The following is a 23,728-nucleotide window of genomic DNA, read 5'->3' on the forward strand; positions in this document are numbered from 1 at the left end:
AGAGTCCACAATAGTCACTAAATGAGGGTTGCAATGTTGGAAGCTTAGTGCCACTAGCCCATGGTAGATAACTCACGAGGAGAGTGTATGTATGGCAACATTGGCATGCATGAGGATGCTTGGATAACTCATGAGGAGAGTGTACGTATGGCAACATTGGCATGCATGAGGATGCTTGGGGGTCAAAAATCATTCACGCACCAGAAAAAATCAAGAATGTGTACGTACGATTTGTCGAGGCTTGCTCTTGTGCGTGCTTTTTTGTCCCATTGAGTTTGTCAACTATGTTAGAGCGTGTATAGAAATTTGTGAGTTAGAGACTTAGCCTTTCATAGATGATGGGGAATTTGAAAAGCCCAAGCCTCTTGTACGTGCTTTTTTGTCCCATTGAGTTTGTCAACTATGTTAGAGAGTGTATAGAAATTTGTGAGTTAGAGACTTAGCCTTTCATAGATGATGGGGAATTTGAAAAGCTGCAGAGCAAGGCGGTATGTGCCCATAACATAATGTGAAGCCAGGAGGAGGAAGAGGCCACTTGGGAGTCACTCTAGCGTATTATAAGTGATGAATGAGAACCACAAAAGAACAACAAAGAAACAAGAAGAAAGGCAATCACGAGACAACAAAGCACCAAATTTTGTTTTTTTGGGGGGGGGTGTCCATAGGAAGAGAGGGGTTGCTATTGAATGAAAACGAAGGCAATAAAGGGAAATAAATGGGGGCTTTAAAGGACAATTAAAGCCGAACAATATTTACAAAACAAGAAGAAACAAAATGTCCTTAATAGTTGGCTGTGCACGTAACCTTTGAGTCGTTGCCACTTTCGTTTTTTTTTTGGCTGTTTTTGTTGTCAAGCTCGCCATCGCCCTTCTTCCCATGGCGGAAAGAATCTCTGCATGCACTTGCCATCCATTGCCTTCCTTGCCTCTCCCGCTTCTCTTCTCATCATCATCATCATCATCATCATTCCTGTAGCTCGAAATTGCTTCGCTTGAAAGAACTACCGCAGCAATCCGGCACCCTTAGTGTCCATCCTGCCGGACACGGCTGAAATTTCTAACGGTTTGCGCATTGCTTCTGCTTCTGCTTCTGCTTCTTTCGGTGGCTCCAACAGCACCTCCTGCATTGCTTACCAGCCCCCACCTACCGTACTCTCGCTCTCGTTTCATCCGTGGATTCACCCCCTGCCAGTGGACAGGACACCAATCGTGGCAACAGCCTTTCTCTTTTGCATTCTCGAAAGAAGGGCCTGATGAGTCGACTATAATTTCCGGACAAGCGCAGCCATTTCTGCTGTGAATTGTCAGAAAAGTGTCAGCTTACAAAGTATTGCCTTTGCCCAACTTTCCTGAAAGCCTGAACAAAGGTGGACGCATGGATACCGCGCACACGGGGTACAGAAACGGGAGAGGGAAAGAAACAAAGAAAGAAAATTTATTATAGTCTTCGAAAGACGGAACGGTTTACGAGAGAGAGAGAGAGAGAGAGAGAGAGAGAGGACACCGCTTTCATCACTGCGAGTAGTGGGAGCCGTGCGAGAGGCATTCCCCGTCTGTTTCAGCAAGCAAAGACTGCAGTGGTGAGAACGGGCCATGGACTTGGCGGCATGGGAGGGGCAGGGGAGAAACGTGAATAGGAATAGTTATGGGGCAACGCGCGCGATTTCAAATGAGGACGATGTTGGCTTCCGCGCTTTCCAGGAGTTCTCTGCTATGCGGAGCTGTGTTGGTGTTGCTGGCCTTCGTTTCGTTAACGACTGGACCGCTTCTTGACTTAGACAATTCGCCTCTCCGTCATGGCCCTACTCCAGTTCCCATTCCTCATGTAATGTGACTAGAATTTCACTCAACTTCTCTACTTCTGACCTTCTCACATCTGCGCATGCCTTCGGCGTTTCGCGCGGCGAGTTTTTTCAGTTATTAATATGTTGTTTCGTTCGTAAAACGACTCTACCTTGCTTTGATAGGATATCAAGTACTCAGCGTCAGCGCGCTTCCAGCGGAGGCAGCTCGAGGGCGCGCATAGAACAGGCGGCCAAGTAAGAAACTCCCTTTGCTGTTGGCATTCCACATATTTATTGCGAGTAGTAAGATCTCAGTATGCTGTCTTCATAGCTCTGAAAGTATGAGCGCTGCCATGCTGTGTCTAATGCTCGTTTATGTGGATTTGTCATAGGCTTCCGTGCCAGCATTATCAGAAACCATTTGGGCTTCTAAGCTAGCTAAATACTACCATGGCTGCAGTTCTCCAAATAGCTCCTTTCCAAGTAAGGGAAGAATCGAAGCTCATCATGTCATGTTACCTACCTCTATCGCTAGATGTTCATTCAACGCTATGTGTGATATATCCCAAAAGTGTGCCAGACTCCAAATTCACTTTGAAGGAAACCAATCTGCATGTCTTTCAACCAGACTCTAGGTTAGAACTGGCATAAAAGGTATGATAGAGAGGGATACATGTGTGTACAACAAAGATTCTCTCTCGTTTCAATAGCTTTGGGGATTATCATGTAAGTGTCGTTGGAGAGCATGCTAGGAAAGGTTTAATCAGACACTGCCTTTTTGATCATGCTATCCTTCGCTGGCATATGTTACAGATTCCTTATAAGGAGGGTGGAAACATCATGGCTTTTGCTTTTGTGATACAACATTGTCTTTTAAAAGTTTTTACGAGCTGTACGCATGCTGCCTAGAATTACCGTGACTCTGTACTCTTTCAGCAACGACAAAGACGTATCTTATCTGGGTGGACCTGAAGCAGATTGTAGGGCCCTTAATTTAGGCTTGAGCATTTTCATAATGGCTCAGAACTCTGGAGATTATAAACTAGGAAGGATGTGACGGGAACCACTTTGCATGTATCTTATTTGTGTTCATGATTCTAGAGCCTGGGATCAACTTGGATCTTCAGCAAGGGTGACGTTGTGTGATGATAAAACATTTACTGCATGAAATACGGATAGAATGGAGAATCATATGTGGTCATAATGGGCGCTGTTGCTTGCAAAGAGCGGCCTTTACACATGCAGGCGTCGAAGAAAAAGTATACTGATGCTCTGTGTGTGTGTGCACGTGTGTATGCATATATGCATATTTAAATATCCGTGCACATGCGCACACTTTTTTTTAAGTGAAATGCACATTCACACCCACATCATATATGTAGATATTTATGTCTATATATGTTTATATATATGTATGGACGTGTGTTGGTGTGTGAGATAGTTAGCAAGGCAAAACATTTTCATGCCATAAAACTTCTAATTTACATTTCACCTAACCATTCACTCTTGAGCACAAATACTTCATTCATAGTGTGAATGGCAACTGCACACTAGAAACGTACATAAAATTTGATGCATCCTTTATATGCCTTTTCATGCAAACAATTCATACTTTACAAGGGCCATATTGGCGTCAAAGATACAATAATGCATATTTGAGGCAAGATTGATGGAAGACGGTTACAAGTGGGGCCCAAATTTGTGAGTCAAAGCTTGAAATGTGTAAGGTGACCTTTGAGATGAAGAGCGGAAAACGTTCACTAGATCATAGCTTTTGTTAAATCTGAGCGAAGGACATGGGGACACCAAGACTGCAAGCTAAGGCTAGTTACTATGCTAATGGCCACGTGCCACATTGAGGCTGTTAAGTCTCCCAATCCTATAGTCGAAACATATGTGTTGCAATCATCTCTTGTTGCTCATAGGAACTATTGCTACATGTATTACCTACATGACGTAGTGCTTCTAACAGAGTTTAGTGCAATGTTGCCTTTTTGTGATCACTCTAAGTAGAGAGGCTAAGGCTTTAGAGTAGATTTGGTCTTTTACAAATTGAAGAGCAAGTTCGACGTTATCCAGTTGACAAGGGTGCTCCACTTTAGGGACACACAGAGAAGGCTTGTACTAGGAGGTGTAATGCCTCAATTACATGGCTTGGTGACCAGTTTCTTTGGTGAAGTTTATGCTCATATTTTGATCAATGAGTTCGATAGATAGAGATCTCACCTCTTCCAACGTTGAGTAGAAAGCTGAATGCAATTACAAATTGGTCGCCTACTTGTTTGTAAGAGTAAAAAGTTAGGCTGAATTCTGTTTGAATGTCATAATAATCTAACCATTGGACATCCAAGAATGCTAAATACTTACGCGCTTCTAAAAATGTCAATTTTACCGACCTCAAACGAGTAAGGACATCAAAGACTATGTGTTGTGTGGTTAAATTCAAAAATGAATGTGTGACCAAAGCAAAAGTGAAAACCCTCGAATTAGCCAAATTGTACATGGAGCAAATAAGGGCCTTTGCTGCCATGATGATATATGAGAGCTTTCTTCTTTTAGATCATGGAGGATGGAGGTGAATGATGATCTAGAATGATGCATTTGTGTAGGAGCCTTGCTCCATAATTGGTCATTGCAATATATGTGGAGCACATCGCGTGATGGGATCAGCAACCTGCGATCACTTAACTTTGTGTTGACTTGTTGAAAGTGGGCCTAGAAGCATTGTCTTTCCAATCTAGCTATGAGGCATGTCTTTGGTGAGATGGTCCTGTGTTTCTGGTTTCATGCTAAACTTGGGTCTCTTGAATACCATCCCAAAATCACAGAAGATGTAATTATCCCAATCAGCTCTTTTATTAGAGTGATTCATGTTGACGATGCTCAATACTAGTGGTAAAGATCATGACCTTGACCTTTCATGTTGTCAATGCTCAATACTAGTAGTGAAGATCATGACCTTGTCCTTCAGATCTTGGCTCGTAAAGAATGGCTGTAAGTTTGACAAGTGTCGTTGCAAGCGCTTTGCTTTAACACAAGCGTGAAATGGGAGTGAGGGTTTTTGCCAACATTGAGCCTTGTCCTCCAAGAGTGTTCACAAAAGAGGCCAACTCGCCTCTATAAAATTAAAAGGGGGTAGGATATAAGGAGAAACCTTACTCAACATGGATGGTTTAACATCCTTATGTGCGGACTTTGCCTTTCGGTCTCACCAACAAAACCTTGATTTGCCCAAATGACATCATTAGTAATGCCTATTGCTTGGAGGTATGAAATGAGGTGAGCACATGGACCAAATGAAAGGTCTTGTAGAAATTGACGAAGCAAGTGTACACATTGTGTTTTACCTACCGCTCTCTTATATAAAACTAGGATTGCCCAAATGACATCATCAACAATGCCTATCTCTTAGAGGTGTGAAAAGAGGCTAGTCAATGGGACCAAATGAAGGGTCTTCTAGAAATTGATGAAGCAAGTGTACACATATGTTCCGCACTGGGACTCTCCTGCATTTCTACGTCGCATTCAGATATTATCATATTAGCCGTGCGACGGTCTTTATTCAGTGGACAATCCTTCCACTGATGTCGCTGAAGGCAGCCGAAGCACAATCCTTCTTTCCTAGCTTTCTCCTTTTGTTCAGGGGTCAACGAGGACTTTGACCAAGCTCGGGCTGCCATTGGAGTTATTTTCCTTTTCACCCCAACGGTGGTACTTGTTTTTACTGGTCCCTCAACCGGCTTCACCTGCTTGGTTTGGCCACTTGGCTGCGAGACACTTGTCTTTGAAACCCATTTCCTCTGAAATCCCCCTTTTCTCGGGTGCTCATACTGAGTCCCTGCCTGCACAAATCCACCAGATCTACCTCTTGCATCCTCATAGTTCAGGGCTACTACTATAGATTCATCTAGTGTAGTCACATATTTAGCCCGAACTTCCATTTTGATCTTGTCGTTCAGTCCATAGATATAGTCTTTTAACTGAACCGACATAGGGAGAGGGTCGGTTATTTTCATGACACATTCCCTGAATTTGTCAGTGTACTTTGCCACTGACAAGCTCCTCTGACGAAGATTTCTATAAGCATCCCAAGCTCGGGATTCTTCATCAGGTGGAAGAAAGTGTTTCTTGAATATAGCTTTAAACCCTTCCCAGGTGGTTGGAGCAACTTGATCCTTCTGTTGCTTTATCCACCATCTGTCCGCTGCCTCAATAAATAGGTGTGTGGCCTCGCGGATTTTCTTTAGATCGGATCTAATCTCACAAATGGCGAAGGCTTCTTCCCACTTGTGCAACCAAACCTCGATCACATCAGAGCTGCGCTCGGTCATCCGACCGGCGTACTTCTCCGGTCTATAATTAGCGATATTAGGTACTTTGACCCTTGCGCGCCCTAAGGAATGTACACTGGGCTCTGGCTCAGCTAGAGCTTTGCCCTTATCAATCCTAGACGGTCTAGCCGACAAGGCTTGCACCATCTCCCTAATCTCATTTTGACCAGCATTCACTTGAAGTTGTTGGTTCATAATCTGCTGTAAAGCATCCTCTAATATTGAAATCCTACCAATCAATGTAGGTGTTGCCTGATGTGACATCTGTTGTGTAGACTGTACTCTAGACTCACTAGGATTCACTCTAGAATTCTGTCCTTCTGCTTCCATAGGTTCACAGTGGAAGATGGGGGTTTTTTTTTTTCCCCCCCCCTTCCTTTGTTGGGGGTTTTTTTTTTTTTTAAAAACAGAAAAGATAAACGACAATCCCTGTTGTATAAAACGAATTAACTGTAACTCAAAATTTTTTTTCGAAAGAAATGCTTCCTGGATTCTCCACGCGATCCGAGTTCATGCGCTCCTGACTTTCGCGGTTATGATCTCTCTTTGTAAATTTTTTACGCCTGCGGGTATCCTTCTACAAGTTGCAATTCCTCCTCTAGCATACGGATTTGCTGCTGGAGACGCTGTAGCTCGGCATGCTTGCGGTGCTTGCCGTACACATCTGGGGTGTGCGGGGTCTAGGAATGGGAACAACTGACGAAGAAGCCGTAATCTAGTGGTGAGAAGTCTGCCATCACGTGTGCACTGATCGACAAAGCCAAGGGATGTTGGGAAAAAACTTCGGGTCTTTCGTGGCCGTCATTCCGGTTCATATTTCATCGTCGCCTCCTGCTCCGCTATCCCGCTCTCAGCTAGGATCTCCCGGGACTCGCTCCCTTTTAGAAGTCTTACGATGAGCAGATTGTCGCAACCTCAGACCGTCAGCAGGACCTGAAACTGGTGCCTCAAATCATACTGGAATCATGTCTGTCGTCTATCACACACCTGCGACTGTCTTCCCAAACGGACGAACGTAAGTGACTCCTTACGTGGCTTCCGTCGATATATTTGACACTCACGTCGCTACCAAGGGTTCCTCGTCACGACAGCCAACAATCCTAATTTGTCGTAGATCGTGCACGTCGCTCATCACATATCCCCTGATCCTCCACCTGCTGTCCGTCACAAATCGACGGGTTCTACCTTACCTTCGCTCTGATACCAAATGTAAAGGTCTTCTTACTACTCGTCGTTTCGATCGTGATAAGTCTCTCCACGTCGCAGGTAAATATCACGGGCGATGGCTTTTTTTTATTCCTCCCAGCCAACTCTCAGGGATCTGATGCGTCATCTTACATATATCCATCGTTGTTTTTCTTCATCCTTATCCCTGAGACCCACAATTCCCTAGATAGTTCCTGGCCACATGTCTTCATTTTAGGCCCCTTCTTAAATGCATCCTTTTTCACCCCTCTCTTGGAGTTCCTTTAAAAACAATTGCCCCTTGGCAATTTGCACATTTAGATGCACCTAGGCCCTAGCCCTATTAGAACTACCTAGTCAATGCCATTACGCCCTCACCTAGGACCTTGGCAGTTACTTCTCTTGACCATTTAATTATGCACATTAACTATTACAAAAGTTGGTCATCTAAGAGAAAATGCCCACCGATCTATCCGAGGTCATGCTATCTCGGCTAGAGCATAACAGTAGGATAGAGGGCCGGACTGCATGGCTATTCAATGCCTCTTGCTGGTCCATGTGCTGCCACGATGGCCATGGAGGATCCCGAGAGGGGTGCGGATCTATGCGGGTATGTCAGTGCCACGGGACAGCTCCTGGAGGCGCCCCTTATAGGCACTAGCTGCAGGCTTTGGAGTAGCAGGTGGGCCGACTTGCAGGTTGGCCACCTTGGCTAGAGAGCAACCCCCATAGGCTGGGGGTGAGCCCTCTTTATAGGGTTTTAGGTAGCCTTAGTGGTAGGTCGGCCCACCTAGGCTGGTCGACCCCTACAGCAGGGGGTCGGCCCCCATTCTCCATCAGTCAATTAGGGAAGGGGAGGGGAAGGCTGCCTATATATAGGCCCCCTTGTGTCCTTGTTTTCATCTTCTGGTGGACACATGGACCAGCCTCTTCCAAGCATCCTCAGGAGCAATCCTTCCACCCTTGGGGTGGAGTAGTTCTTCCATCCTTGTTTAGCTCAATTGTGGAGGTCATTGAGCAATGTTCCCGGCTCTTGAGTGGCCCGTTGTGCAAAGGTTTTCCCGTAGGTGTTGCGGGGCTTTTGCCAAAGATCACTTGCAGTTATTTTGTTTCTTTCTCTCCCTCTCAGTGGGTGTGTGTGAGGAGTGTACTCTCTCTCCATTTCTTTCATTTCCGCTACACTTCTCACGGCATCCTAGAGAGACCGATACAAAGACGAACAAAAGAAGTGAAAAACATCCACTAAAGAGTGCTCAATAGTCAAATGATACAGGCATGTTATAACGACCAGAGGGCCCAATAGCGACACCTCTTGTCGTGTAATGTGAAACTTTCAATCAAGTAATTTATTAGCACTACCTCCTTGGAGGGAGTGCTATAATGGAGGATTGAAACTCTTTTGTGTATTTCCATGTGTATGAGAAGAAGTGAGCATAGTCCGGCATCATATCTGCCAAACATACACACACAAACACACATATGAGGAGGCTAGATACCAAAAATATTATGCAGATGCAACTGGCGGGACCTTCTCAGAGGTTAGTACCTTGTTTGTTATGTGTATCTGTTGCTAAGTTAGTGACGAGTGCACCTGATAACATCCTATCTAAGCCCGCAGCAACGGGGTATACAGCCTTTAATGATACGGAGTTAATTAAAATGAAAGGGCAGGTGGCCAATCATGATGTCATTGTGTTGTTTGACTCGGCGTCAACTCACAATGTGATTAACTCCAAACTCGTGAAGAGGCTGAAATTAAAGACAAGTCCATCTGACTATGCGTACACAGTCAGGATGGCAGATGGAAGTTCAACTGAAGTATGGGACCAAAGGGTTACCCAGTTGGAGCTTCGGATTCAGGACTATGCTGAGAAGCTTGATTTTGAAATGACCAAGCTTGCTCATGCAGATATAGCCCTGGGAATGGCATGGTATTCTAGGAAGAATCCAGCCATTGATTGGAAAAAGCACGTATATGAATTCAAAATGAATGATGTGCTTTATGTCTTACGAGGTGAAAAAGATATACCTCAGGGACCGTTGGTTTCCGTGATGGAAATCAGAAAGGCTCAAGTAGAGTTTTTGTACCTTTGCACAGCATCGGTAGAGTCGGTGAATGATTCTTCGGCTAGCACTGATGTTACGCAAAGTGGTGAGATGGCCCAGCTGGCTAATCTTATAACAGAGGAGTTCTCTGAATGTTTTAGGGATGAACTACCTTATGGGTTACTTCCAGAGCGGAAAGTTTAACATAAGATTGAACTGATCCCGGGGGCAGAACCTGTAAATAGACCTCCCTATAGAATGAGTTTTGCTGAAGAAGCGGAGGTGCGTAGGCAACTGGAAGAATACCTCAAGTTGGGGCAGATTCAACCAAGTTTCTCACCTTTTGCTTCGCCAGTGATATTAAAGAGGAAAAAGGATGATACGTTTCGCCTCTGTATAGATTACAGAGCATTGAATGATATCATTGTTAAGCACAGGTATCCGATGGCTCGGATTGATGATTTGCTAGATGCATTACATGGAGCCGTGATTTTCAGCAAGATAGATCTTAAGTGCGGCTATCATCAGATCTAGATTAGAGTCGAGGATGTGCATAAAACCACTTTCAGGAGCAGGTTTGGTCATTATGAGTTTTTGGTAATGCCCTTCGGACTTACCAATGCTCCAGCGACCTTCGTCATGCTTATGAACGATTTACTACGTCCGTATATCGGAAAGTTCGTAGTACATTTTATTGACGATATATTGATATTCAGTAAAAGTGTTACTGAGCATCGTGAACACTTAAGGATAGTGTTCAGTACTTTGAGGAAAGCCAGTCTTTATGTGAATAAGAAGAAAACTATACTGTGTATGGTTAGGCTTGAATATTTGGGTTTCATAATCACTCCACAGGGGGTAGAAATGGATCCGAAGAAAGTGGCTGCGATACTAACTGGGCCAATCCCTCAGAGTCTGACCGCGTTGCGATCATTCTTGGGATTTGTCCAGTTTTATAGAAGGCATATCAAAGGATATTCCGGAATAGTATCGCCATTGACTGATCTGACCTCAGATAAAGTACCTTTTATTTGGGGACAGAATCAACAAGAAAGTTTTAACACCATAAAACAAGCTGTGGTCTTAGGACCGGTGTTAAAAATAGTTGATCCCCAGAAACCGTTGTTCCTAGAAACCGATGCAAGTGGCATTGCGGTAGGAGCAGTCCTCCTTCAAGAGGGAAGGCTAGTAGCCTTTGAAAGCAAGAAGCTTTCTCCCTCTCAAAGGAATTGGCCAACTCATGAATTGGAGTTGTATGCAGTTATCCATGCTTTGAAAACATGGAGGCATTATCTGTATGGTTCAGAGTTTTATGTGGATGTAGATCATGATACTCTGAAACATTTTTGTAAACAACCTGACTTGAGGGGCCGCCAAGCTAGGTGGGCAGAGCTCATGCAAGAGTTCAATCTAACGATTCGGTACCGAAGAGGAAAAGACAATAAGGTAGCTGATGCGTTGTCTCGCATTATGCACAACCTGAGTTTCACGGTATTAGAGAGTGCTCTAATGACTAAGATAAGAGAAACTCAAAAAGTGGACGAGTTTGTCCAGAGCTTATGGTCTAAGGCTCATGTGTTAAAACCCGGGGAAAGTGAAAAGGATGACCTGGCATCCAGAAAAGGTCAAACTTATGCAAGATATACCATAAGGGATGGTATGCTAGTTAGAAATGGCAAGGTTGTAGTACCTGATCAGAATGATCTCAGGCAGAGAGTCATTCGACAGTGCCATGATAGCCCGTGTGCGGGACATCCAGGAGTCGAGAAGACATATGATCTCGTGAGGCGAGATTTCTTTTGGCCAAAGATGAAAAAGCATATTCATGAATATGTGACACGGTGTTTCTCGTGTCAGGTAAGTAAGGCCGAGCGGGTGAAGCCACCCGGACTGTGATAGCCCTTGGAAATACCACTAAGTAAGTGGGAGAGCATTTCCATGGATTTTATTGTAGGGCTACCTGCAACACAAGGAGGGTATAATTCTATCCTTGTGGTGGTTGATCGTCTAACCAAGATGGCTCACTTCATTCCAACTAGAGAGTCTGTTAGTGCCCCGCAAGTGGCGGATTTGTTCATTAGACATATATTTCGTCTGCATGGATTGCCTAGATCCATAGTGTCAGACCGAGATGTCAGATTTACCGGTCATTTTTGGACAGCGGTATTTGAGACACTAAGGACTGAGTTGGGAATGAGTAGTAGGGATCATCCTGAGACGGATGGTCAGACGGAGAGAGTCAACCAGACTTTAGAGGATATGCTGAGAGCATATGTGTCATTGAGGCAACATACATGGGACAAGTGGTTGCCATTGTTGGAGTTTGCCTACAATGATAGGAAACATTCATCTACCGGGTTCAGTCCGTTTGAGCTGAACTATGGTTATAGACCAGCCAATCCGACTATAGTTGGAGTACCTCAGAAAGTGCCTAGTGCCGCGAACTTTGTAGTTCAGATGCGGGAGATGCTAGCACTTGCGAGAGCTAATATCCGCCAGGCTATGGATAGAGCCAAGGTGTATGCGGATGAAAATCGGTTTATAAGAGTATTTGAAGGAGAAAAAGTTTTTCTCAGAATTCCTTCGCACTCGAAGTCGTTGACTTCAGGAGAGTGTGCTAAGTTATCACCTCGATACTGTGGGCCGTGGTTAATTCTAAAGAGAATAGGCAGTGTAGCCTATAAATTAGAATTGCCACAGGGGTGTAAGGTGCACCCGGTTTTTCATGTTTCGCGCTTAAAGAAAGTTTTGCATTCAGGTGACTCACTAATCGAAGGTGTGGTTTTGTTTCAGGAGATAGAGGATATTGCAAGGCGCAAACCGACAACAATCCTGGACCGAGGAACAATGCAAATACGAAATCGGAAGATACCCACGGTGTTGGTTGCATGGCATGGTCAGCCTCTATCGGAAGCTACCTGGGAATCCGTATACCAGTTACGGAGAGCGTTCCCAGATTTCATCATCGAGGACGCTGATGCTTGAAGAGGGAAGGAATGTTATGCTCTAGCCGAGATAGCATGACCTCGGATAGATCGGTGGGCATTTTCTCTTAGATGACCAACTTTTGTAATAGTTAATGTGCGTAATTAAATGGTCAAGAGAAGTAACTGCCAAGGTCCTAGGTGAGGGCGTAATGGCATTGACTAGGTAGTTCTAATAGGGCTAGGGCCTAGGTGCATCTAAATGTGCAAATTGCCAAGGGGCAATTGTTTTTAAAGGAACTCCAAGAGAGGGGTGAAAAAGGATGCATCTAAGAAGGGGCCTAAAATGAAGACATGTGGCCAGGAACTATCTAGGGAATTGTGGGTCTCAAGGATAAGGATGAAGAAAAACAATGATGGATATATGTAAGATGACGCATCAAATCCCTGAGAGTTGGCTGGGAGGAATAAAAAAAAGCCATCGCCCGTGATATTTACCTGCGACGTGGAGAGACTTATCACGATCGAAACGACGAGTAGTAAGAAGACCTTTACACCGACTTTGTCCTCACGGGGAGGCGGGCACACCCACAACGGGGACCTTTCTCCGGACTGACCTATCCTCACACTAGGTGGGCACACCAACAAGCACTTGCCCTCTCTCACAGGTGACATCAGGAGATGTTGATCTCTAACACCCCTCTTTGCTCTTGGATGGGAACACAAACGCCAGGGAGTTGGGTGTGCCGTTGGAACAACTGGAGGAATCCGTCGTGTGATATTCCATCGCTGAAGACCGCATCAGGTAATGTCAAAGAAGCCCCCTCTTGGCGCGAAGCGCTTTAGCATGATCACGGGGAACCCGTAACTGTTGCTCCCAGGCCACAGGTGCTAGGTACACTCCTCTGGTCTTGCGCTGGTACTATATGTCATTTGGTACAACAATCCAACTGTTGGTACTCCAACAGAAGGTATTGGAACGCTGCCACCCATGCAAGGTCAGCTTCCCTGCATGGGCACCTGTATCTCAGAGCTAGATAGCGCCCTCTCATATCCAAATTGGTACATTGTCGCCAGGTTGATGAACTTCAATGCTCCAGCCTCCAGGGACAATGGGCAAATAACAGCTCACAAGAATCAATCAAGTGTGTCCGGACTCCGGCACCAGCAATCTGCTGATCCATCCAGATCTCCAGCAGCTCATCAGGCAATAGCTGCAACAGAACACTAGGAGACCCCCTCTCGATCTGCCAGGTCATAATGTCTAAACAAAATGCATACTGGTAACATACTGCCACATGAGTCAGTAGGAACAACTCTTGGTGGCTCGATGTCCTGCCTGAAAGCTTGCCTCGATGATAGACTCTCTTCCTACTGCACCTGACGAATAGAGGACCCCATACTGGGATGATAACTGGGACAAAAGAGTTATGGCCATGTCCTCGACTACTTCCCTACCTGGAGGATCTCCTGCTGAAGTTCTTGCAACTTGTTGATATGGTCCCGCATCGATGAAGACTTCTTGGGATCCATCATCCAACAACCGCATCTGGACTTCTTGGGAAACCCTCATGGAAGAGGTTCGATTATACAGGGACGCCAAATGCTCCCATATACTCTTGGCCACTGTCATGTGCTTCATGTGATTATAATCGCCTGAGGAGTACAGTTAAGAAAAATGAGCGATCTTACCCTTGCATTAACATGTTCCCGGAGCTGAGACAGGGTCTCGGCCTCCTACTCTAGGATGCCAAGATTGGATGCAAGGGGATTTGGTCTGGTAACGCCGCTCAATTATGAAATCTGCCAGATCATATGACTGTAACACAGACTCCATCATCACCCGCCAGATGCTGTAACTGAGCCCATGCAACTGACGGTCAATTGGGAATGTGGGCAACACTGGAATTCTAGTCTTGTTCTCTACCATCTCGGACAAAGTCGCCATGTTGGGGAGAGAGCTGAACTGAAAGAGGTGAATGGGATAGACAGTGACAGAAGGTGGAAGAAAGGAGAGGGCTGGAGAAGAGGATGAAGGGGCTGACAGCCCAATGTACCTTCACTCCTCGCTATCTGTCCCTCGGGAACACCTCCTCTCTGATTTGAAAACACATGAACAAGGATGGAAGAACTGCTCCACCCCAAGGCTGGAAGGACTGCTCCAGAAGAACTGTTCCAGGTGATGCACAAGGGGCTGGTCCACGTCTGGAAGAACTGCTCCACCAGAAGATGAAAACAAGGAGGAAAGGGTGCCTATATATAGGCAGCCTCCCCCTCCCTAGTCGGCTGATGTAGAATGGGGGCCGACCCCCTGCTGTAGGGTCCAACCAGCTTAGGTGGGCCGACCCACCTCTAGGGCTGCCCACAGCCCTATAAAGAGGGCTCACCCCCAGCCTATGGGGGGCTGCTCTTCAGCCAAGGTGGCCGACCTGCAGGTCTGCCCACCCCCTGCTCCAAAGCCTGCATATAGGGCCTATAAGAGGCACCTCCAGGAGCTGTCCTGTGGCAGCACAACATGCACAGATCCGCACCCCTCCCGGGATCCTCCATGGCCATCGTGGCAGCACATGGACCAGCAAGAGGCACTGAATAGCCATGAAGTCCTGCCCTCTGTCCTACTCTGTCCTCACGGGGGGCGGATATACCCACAACGGGGCCCTTTCTCCGGACTGACCTATCCTCACACTGGGCGGGCACACCCACAAGCACTAACCCTCTCACATGTGACATCAGGAGATGTTGATGTCTAACAGATTCGCATCTCTTGGAGACCTTCCACTGGCCCACCTAGAAGTCTTTTATTACTGCTTTTAGTTTCTGAGTAGTAGCTGTTTTACTTTGGACAGCTATGAATGTTTAAAAAAACAAGAAATAGTGTGTGCAAAAGTGTGTGTGTGTGTGTGTAGGCCCTTGTGGTACTTGGCTGTGCCATTTCAAAGCTTTTGGATGGTTGAGAGAGAGAGAGAGAGAAGAAGAAGAAGAAGAAGTAGAAGTAGAATTTATTATTGTCCTCGGGGGGCCAAAAATGACCCATGGGACCTAATCCTCAGTACAAAAATCCTCCTCCGATGTGGAGGGGTCAAGAGTTTTCAAGTTCTTAATGGCACGAAAAAAGACGAGTGACAAAAGACCCCAACGTTGCTGGAGAGGCAGTGGAGAGAACTGATGAGAGCTGTGTGGTGTCTACCAGTATCTGCTGGTAATCATCCCTGATATGTTTATATCTGGGGCACTGTAGGGCTACATGTGTCTCTGTCTCGACTGTTTGTGAATCACAAAGTCTGCAAACTTTGGCATGTCGTGGCAAATTCAGCCAAGCTCCTTTCTCTATGGCCAAGGTATGTGACCGTGTGCGGAATCTGGCAATATTCCTGCGATAGAGAAGAGGGATGGGAGTGCTGATGTATGGCTGAGCAGAGGCATCTGATTTCATGAATGATGACCAGCATAGAGGATTTATTTGATCTTGGTAGTATCCTAACTTGGTCTTCCTTTCTACTGTCAGCCATTGAGTCTGTAGGGTGCATAGTAAGGACAACTGGAATTCCTGTAGTTTGACCTTTTCAGGTGGCATAGTTAAGTATGGTTCCACATCTGCTGAACCATTTCCTTATGTCTGTCCCCCATCCTGTACATATGATCTTGCTTTTATGGTTCTTTTGAGAGAGAGAGAGAGAGAGAGAGGAAATAAAATTTATTAAGGTCTATGAAAGACCAAAGGGTCTATGAGATTGAAAATACAATGAAATCTAAGGGTGGGCCACTAAAATGGACACCCCGACAAGAGAAGCTCGGCTAAGGATTGAGAGAGAGAGAGAGAGAGAGAGAGGAGGAGGAGGGGGGGGGGCTTGTTGCATGTTGTTGGTTATGCTTTGAGCTATTAATATACTTTCAATATTTATCATACTCTATATAGGTGTTGCTCGATAAGTAGTAGGTTGAGTTTCTTCTGTTTTAAAGATTCCTCTTTGTTAGCTTTCAAGGAAATTTTGATGTCATTTTTTACTTCTTTTAAACATGTGGATGACGTTCTTTCACACTTAGCAGATATTGTGGTGCTTCCGTCTGTAAGATTTCTTTGATTGGTATTGTTTACCCCTTCTGCTTCCTTTTCTTCTTGCTTGGCTCCCAAGAGGAAAAGGAAAACAACACTGGTACAAATTTTTGATGTCATGCTACAGGGCGAGTTTCCGAGTCTGAATCGAATGGTTATATTTTGATCCAAACAAGTGGAGGGCTAAATCAGCAGAGGACGGGGGTAGTAATCTCAACAGCGTTTGCTCTTGCAATTTCTTACCTCTGTGACTGCAAGCTATTTTGTCCCTTTGTCTCCAAAGTCGTTTTCATAAGTGTATGTATCCCAAAGAACTGCATGCTTAATCTAGCAAGCAAGGATTGCGAATGCTTTTTGAGGTCTTGTATGTTTCTATTTGTCTAATATGTTACCCAACATATATGTTTCTCCCTTAAGTTGGCGTAGTTTTACTTTGATGGAATTGAGTTTTTTTTTGGCTCCACTTTCAGATTATTGATGCTGTGGTGGTTGCTTGGATCTTGAATGCCACATTGGTCGTTCCTCGCTTGGATCATACATCGTTTTGGAAGGACACTAGGTTGGTGATCACAACAATCTTTGATTACTCTTCCCTTGAAAGTCCACCTATATACTATATTGGACACGATCTATATACTTTTTATTGAAGGTAGTGTGGGATGTGTTGATGGAATGAAAGAAACAAAGCTACCAGCTGTCAAGTTGATGGTTTACGACACACTTAAACTTGAAAGAGGCCAATTGTTGGCCTTAACAACATGAGGTAGACATAGAGGATTGATATATGTAGTTCTCTTCTATATGGGCCAATAATTGACTGAAACATGTGTGCCCCAATATGCCTGCACACAATCACACATGCAGACTCAATAGATTGAGGCACAAGCACAGACACTTGGGCTCAGACATAGTCACGTAGACATAGCCGTAGGTGTAGAGACAGAGAGATGTTAGTGTGTGTGTGTGTGTGGCAACTTCTCTCATACTTGGATCATCTTACCGCACAAGGTCTTCTCACTCGTCTTCAGATTCCTGGAGCCCCTTCCTTTATCGCTCAGGCCTATGCAGATGATTCTTTTTTTATGCAACATAATTCTCCACAGCAGTTGAAGACTATTATGGACACTCTTTCTTCATATGGCTTGGCTGCTGGCCTGAATGTTAATTTTGATAAATCTAGCCTCATACCTTTGCATTCATATGATTGGCATACTCTATGGCCTGGGCACATTATGCAGCCCTATGATGTGGTCCGCCATCTCGGTCACCCTATTGGCTGGCACATCACTAGGAAACAACATCTAAAGTGGATTTTTGACAAGCTTCATGCCAAACTCCATTATTGGAAGCTCTCCAATTGGCCACTCCATGTTAGGCTCCGGATTGTCCAGTCGATTATTATGGCTTATGTTCAGTATTATTTGCCTTTGATGCACTGGACTTCTCAAGACATTTTTGCCTTTATGTCTCACGCTATGGAACTGTTATGGAAAACAAAGTCTTCTGCTAAAGCTCTAAGACTTATGAGGATGACAAAAGTCTGTTCCCCAAGGATGCACGGTGGATTGAATGTGCTGAATATTGCGCACCATGTCTTGGCCAGGAAAATTCCTCTTCTACTCACCTTTTTTGGTCAGAAGCAGCCATGGACTCATATGCTTGCAACCATGTGCACGTCCTTACGTACTACTGCACATGGTGCATGGATCACTGATTTTTGGGAGGTCATTTTGGGCAGATTTGTAGGCTCTATCCCAGGTTGCCCTTTTGCTACTTCACTTATTAGTGATTGGAAACAGGTCCTTTCGCATGCTCATTGGGCCCCTTCCGTTTTGTCTTATGCCAATTCCCTTCGGCAAGAAAGTATTTACTGGAGTGCTGTTTTTGATCCTCCATTGGCCCTCCAAGAGCCGATTCGGGCATATAATCTCAGCAAATTGGGGATCAGGTGTATAAATGATGTTGTTGATGCTACTGGTCAAATGCTTTCCTTCCCTCAAGCCATGGCTTCTTATCCACTAGCCATGCATTACAGGTTTATTTGGGGAAAAATTGCTGAATTGCTTCAGCCTTTTCTTCCCATCCCTCCTTTATCTAACATGGACCGATTACACGACTGGCAGTTACACCCGGTGGGCTCAAATTCTCGTCCTGTTACTCTTTCTGACCTAACGGTTAGCACGACATACTCTTTCCTCCAGCCGTCACCATGGATTCACTTACATGCTAATTCTCTTTGGCATATGGCAAAATCACTTGCTTGGTGGCGAAAGAATCTCCGCAGTTTATGGAGGAGCAAATTGCCTCTCAAGCAAAAGCTTTTCCTATGGCGTTGTCTTACAGGAACCTTATCCGTGGGGGTCACTCTGGCTCAACGAAGGATTGCATCTGCTTCTTGTCTTCGATGCATGGCCCCTTCTGAAACGGTGCCTCATTTGTTTTGGATGTGCTCCAGCACTAAGACCTTCATATGCAAAATTTCCATGTCGCTTCGCCTTCGTTTCCCTAACTCTCCTTTTGGGAAACATTTTTGGCTTTGTGGCAGACTTCCTACAACCCTGGTCCATCACTCTTTATTTTTGTACTGGGTCAGATATTGGGCTTTTTGGACCATATGGCAGGATCACAACATGAGATATTTTGGGAATCCGTTCTTGCAATCTTATGAATATTTCAGACTCTCCCTACGGCAATCTATCTATGATGCTTGCCATCAAGGAGATCTTCCTCAGTCATGCCTGGAAATAGTTTCTCTTTGCTTTTGAATTCCTGTTGAGGCTCTCTGTTTTTTGAGACCCTCATGTAAATTTTGCTGATAATATAATCATGGATTTACCAAAAAAAAAAAAAAGTGTGTGTGTGTGGCAGATGGGAGTGTGTGTGTGTGGTATGGTGTGTGCGCAAGGTGAGAGAGAGCTGCGCGCAGGTGTGTGTGTGTGAGAGAGCTGCGCGCAGGTGTGTGTGTGAGAGAGACGACCTGCTTCATGTTTGCTTTGGACTGTGTGCAGCCTTTTCGGAGCCCTTACCTCTGCTTGTGGGAGATTTCGTCTCTGTTTGCCATCCTGCGTGCTCTCTAAAGACACCTTCAGCGCCTCGTTTTTGGTTTTCTCTCTGCTTTGCCTACTCTGTGAGTGCGTCGGAGCTGTGTATGTTGTGTGTGAGACAGTATTCCTGCAAGTATTCTTGTCGCAACAGGTTCCCGTGCCCTCTTGTCCAGGTCCCGTGTCCTTCTGTCCAGGTCTCGTGCCCAGTTGTCCTCGTTGCTTTATTGAACCTATTCTGGCCCAACAGCTACAGCGTCGTCGCCCCTATCTTGGTTTCAACCCAACCTGTCTAGTTCACGTACTGTCTGGTTAATCCCTCTCTCGCTTGGTTCGTGCCCCGCTTGTCTATTCCATTTCTGCTTGCTATCTGCCCCGACTGAACTTTCTGACCCATCTGTTTATTTCGTCTTTTCATAGCTTGTTACCTGACTGCAATTTCAGCGTTGAATCTTTCTATTGAATTGACTAGCTTCAAAATGACAGAAACAAATAAGTATTATGTAAAGAGGGCGCTCTCTCCAGAATCCAAAAGACAGTCAAGGGAGACTCTGCCCCCCATAGCCCCTTCATCTGAAGATGCTTCCTATGTGTTTGACATGTTGAATGAGGAATTTCAACAAAGTAGAAGAGAATGGATGTTGCTACTTACAAAATGAAGTTGCCTTCTCTTGTGCATCCTCTAAAGAAGCTCTCTCAGACTGCAGTCATCATCTTTTTCCCAGGGAAAATACCTTTGGCTAATGATGTGGGACAATGGGTAAATTCCCTCTTAGGTGGCTGCTATGTGGAAGGAGTTTATTTTGCCTCCCGAGGATTTTATGAAGTTCATCTCTTGGATGCCTTGACAAAACAAAAGATGTTGGAAATGTCCCCTTTATTTTTTGGCTGTCAGATGGTGCACATCATGCCTTGGTCTCCTAATAAGGACTATTAGAATCTCATCAAGCACCATTGCCTTGTATGGGCTGAAGTGGTTGATTTTCCAGATATCATGAGAACGGAGCTTTCTGGCTTAGCAATGACATTGGGACAAGTGATATGTCCCCCTCGTTCCACAGGTAATAAAAATCGCTTTTGCATCTTATGGGATACTGATAGACCAACCCCTCCTTCTATTGCTGTTGAGATTGAGGGTGTTAATTTGGGATGCTTCTGCTCCTTCTCTTGGTCAACCATCTACCTCTTTTGATAGCCCCATCTCAAAGGCATGGGTTAATGCAGTCAAGAAGGGTATTCCGCTTTGTAAAGAAGATGATCTGGTCAGGGAATTGGATTCTGAGGCTCAGCAAGACCCTGAGGCAATGGCAGAGGCGTGATGCCTCCTTTTCTTTCTGAGGACTACTCATTTCTTGTACATATTTTCATGCGTGCTTCTCTTAAATGTGTCTCTTACAATATACAGGGCCTTTGCAACCCGAATAAATGGAGGCTCCTTTGGTACTATATATAAATACAACTCATTTAGATGTTGTGTGTGTGTAAGAGCATAATCAACATTCTTTTCTACTCCTCAGGTTGAATTGGCTCGGAGCAAATTTATTGATCTTGTCTCTCCTATTGTTTCTTTGCCAAAAGCTTCATTGTTGGAAGTGTCTTTTTCAGATATTGAATTGGATGATTCTCTCAAACATTTGGGTAAACATAAATCCCTTGGCTGGGATTGTTTGACGGTTGAATTTTTTGTAGCCTTCTGGGCTGAATTGAAGGGTTCAATCTTGAAGCTCATTAATGTAGCCTGGCAGCATCAACATCTTCCTTCAGCCTGGAAGCATGGTCTGGTCAAGCTTGTGCCCCAAAAAACTCCTATGTGAGACTATGGCTGACTGGAGGCCCATCAGTTTGATGCCTGTTATATATAAACTTATTGCTAAAATGTTGGTTCATTGGATAAAGGATATTCTTCATGATGGTCTTTATCCCAGGCAATATGGTTTTGTTCCAAGAAGGAATATACATGATAATATCTCCAATACTCTCATCGCAATGGAATATGCTAAATATTCAGCTCAAGATGTTTTGGTCATGCAGGTGGATGTGGCAAAGGCATTTGATACCGTACAGTGGGATTATGTCTCTCAAACCATGTCTAGTTTGTTTGGGTAGGTCCCATAGGGAGGAGAATCAAGAATGGGTTAAGGGGACCCAGAGGAGGGGGGGGGGGTAGAGGATGGTTTGGGTGCTCCTTAGTGAAAGAGGAAGAGCTAATATAGGCTCTCTACATGCTTGCCAGCCCTCCACCCCGAGCCTCCACCTCAATATACCATTGCCTCACATCCCTCTTTAATCTCTTGAAATTAGGAAACACTAATTTGGGGCCCTATGGGAGACTTTACTCACGAAGGTACATAGTATACGGGTCAGGGAGGTGGAGTTCACACTCTACGCCCAGGAGCAGGCTAGGCTCACTCAGGACTTGGCTAGAGTGGTTCAGGAGCAAGCTCGCCATATCCAAGAGTAGGCCAATATCATCCGGGTGTTGAGGTAGGACATGGTTCAGCTCAGGAAGGAGTTCTCCTCTACTCGTACAATTACAAGGAGTACACTGGTAGTGGAGGCCCAGATTGTGAGCATGCAATTTGTGATCGAGGAGACTTCCAGGTGGGTCGACGTAGCCAAGCGGGAACCTGCAAGGGCCATCGTTTCGGCTACCCTCATGGAGCAGCAGCAGAGAGCTAGTAAGGCTCTCAACATCAGAGTCCGTGGGATCCCAGGCATTGAAGCTACGCCAATGTCAGATGTGACAGCTTTCGTGGCCACTACGTTGGGTGTAGATGAGCATGGGATCGAGGGTGGGGAGAGACCCCAACCGAGAGCAGCCCCTGATCATACGGTTTCATGATGCTCAAGTCTCGACTTTCGGTTTTACAATGCATGTTAGTACTACGAGATTAGCCAGTGATCTCCATGGATGAGGACCTCACCCCTCTACAGGTTGAGGAGAGGCGCTCTCTGTTGCAGCAGTGTGATCAGGCATGTAAGGAGGGGAAGTAGTTAGGGATGGTGGACGACTTCTTACAGGTCCCCGTCGGGCATCCCCCTCCCCCCCCTTCCGCTTAGGGAGGCGGGGTCTATGAGACTCAGATCTCCGAGACCCTACCCTACACCATTTGGAACTATAATGGTACCTTATGGTTAGAATCAGGAAATTTGTTGGAATCCTATATAGGCCGCGACATAGTCTTTTACACGGAGACACATTAGAGCCCAGAGCGTCCCCTGCCAATAGTCAGTGGGTACACGTGGGAGTCTGTCTACAGAGATGAGACTAGGGACATAGGGGGGGTACGTGGATCAGGAGGGGTAGCAGTTCTCTACAGATCCACCCTTTCGGAAACCATTTCGATAGAGCCAAGAGATACCCATTCCAAATTTCTTTGGATTCGGATTCGACACATGGACAGCTAGGATCTGTTTGTTGCAGTATGCTACTTCCCTCTCGAGAGCTCCCACTTTGCGAGAGATATCCGGGATGAGACTGAGGCATCTCCATTTGCAGCCCTATATCAGTTCATTGTTGATTTCTCGAGCCGCAAAGAAGTCCTCCTAGTTGGAGACTTCAATGCAAGGACAGGCACCCGTCAGGTACCACTTCTTGACTTCGGGGATGATTCCATTCTACTGCCAGACGTTGACCTTGAGGATGTAGTTGTGATACGGGTTTCAGCTGACAGACGAGGGCCAGTCACATCTTATGGACATGATCTACTAGACCTTGGCAGGATGCATGATCTCATTATCTATAATGGTCTCGACAGATGGCCCACCTCAGGTGGCTTCACATGCTTCCCACATGGGGGGGGGCTCTAGCGTTGTTGATTACATCATGGGATTGCTTGCCTTCACTTCACGCATCAATGATTTCACTGTAGCACCTCTCCCCCAGGGGCTGATCACACTTACCTTTTCTTTAGCGTCTCCACTCTCCATCGTTGCACAGCACCTTCCACCCTACTGAGTTCTTACTTCTCATACCATGATATACGCTTCGATCGTGACCACTCACCTGCCTACTCTGGCCATCTATATATACTCCTTGCGTACATTGACTTCATACCCCTCTTAGAGGACCGAGCTGCCTTGATCACTCACTCACTACACGAGGTTGCCCTCCATGCTTTCCCTCACACCACTCGCTCCACTCGCCCACCACCTCCTGGGACCATACCTTGTAATAATTGGTACGATGAAGAGTGTAAGGCTTTACACCATCAGCTCAGATTCGAAGCCAAAAACAGCCATTTGAGCGAACCAGAGATGCTACGTGAGTATCGTAGACTGGTATGTAGGAAGAAACTAGATTTCATTCGTCGGAATGAGGAGGAACTATTGAACATTCTGCTCATTAAATTTGGGACGTGCTA

The 23,728-nt window shown here is 45.5% G+C and overlaps 1 protein-coding gene across 1 annotated transcript in view; it reads left to right on the forward strand.

Annotated features, from left to right (window-relative positions):
• The first annotated feature begins 946 nt into the window (after positions 1–946).
• Positions 947–23,728, forward strand: part of LOC147905614 (O-fucosyltransferase 6-like) — a 49,463-nt gene continuing 26,681 nt past the window's right edge. The window contains exons 1-5 of the mRNA XM_087380950.1: positions 947–1,824; positions 1,967–2,038; positions 2,176–2,266; positions 16,451–16,527; positions 16,794–16,882. Of these exons, the coding sequence (XP_087237076.1) occupies positions 1,645–1,824; positions 1,967–2,038; positions 2,176–2,266; positions 16,451–16,527; positions 16,794–16,882 (509 nt within the window). The 5' untranslated portion in view covers positions 947–1,644. The remainder of the gene's footprint in view (positions 1,825–1,966; positions 2,039–2,175; positions 2,267–16,450; positions 16,528–16,793; positions 16,883–23,728) is intronic.

This window comes from Dipteris shenzhenensis, chromosome 1 (assembly GCF_047967505.1).
Source record: "Dipteris shenzhenensis isolate YYH24624 ecotype China chromosome 1, Dip_SZ_1.0, whole genome shotgun sequence".
NCBI lineage: Eukaryota > Viridiplantae > Streptophyta > Polypodiopsida > Gleicheniales > Dipteridaceae > Dipteris > Dipteris shenzhenensis.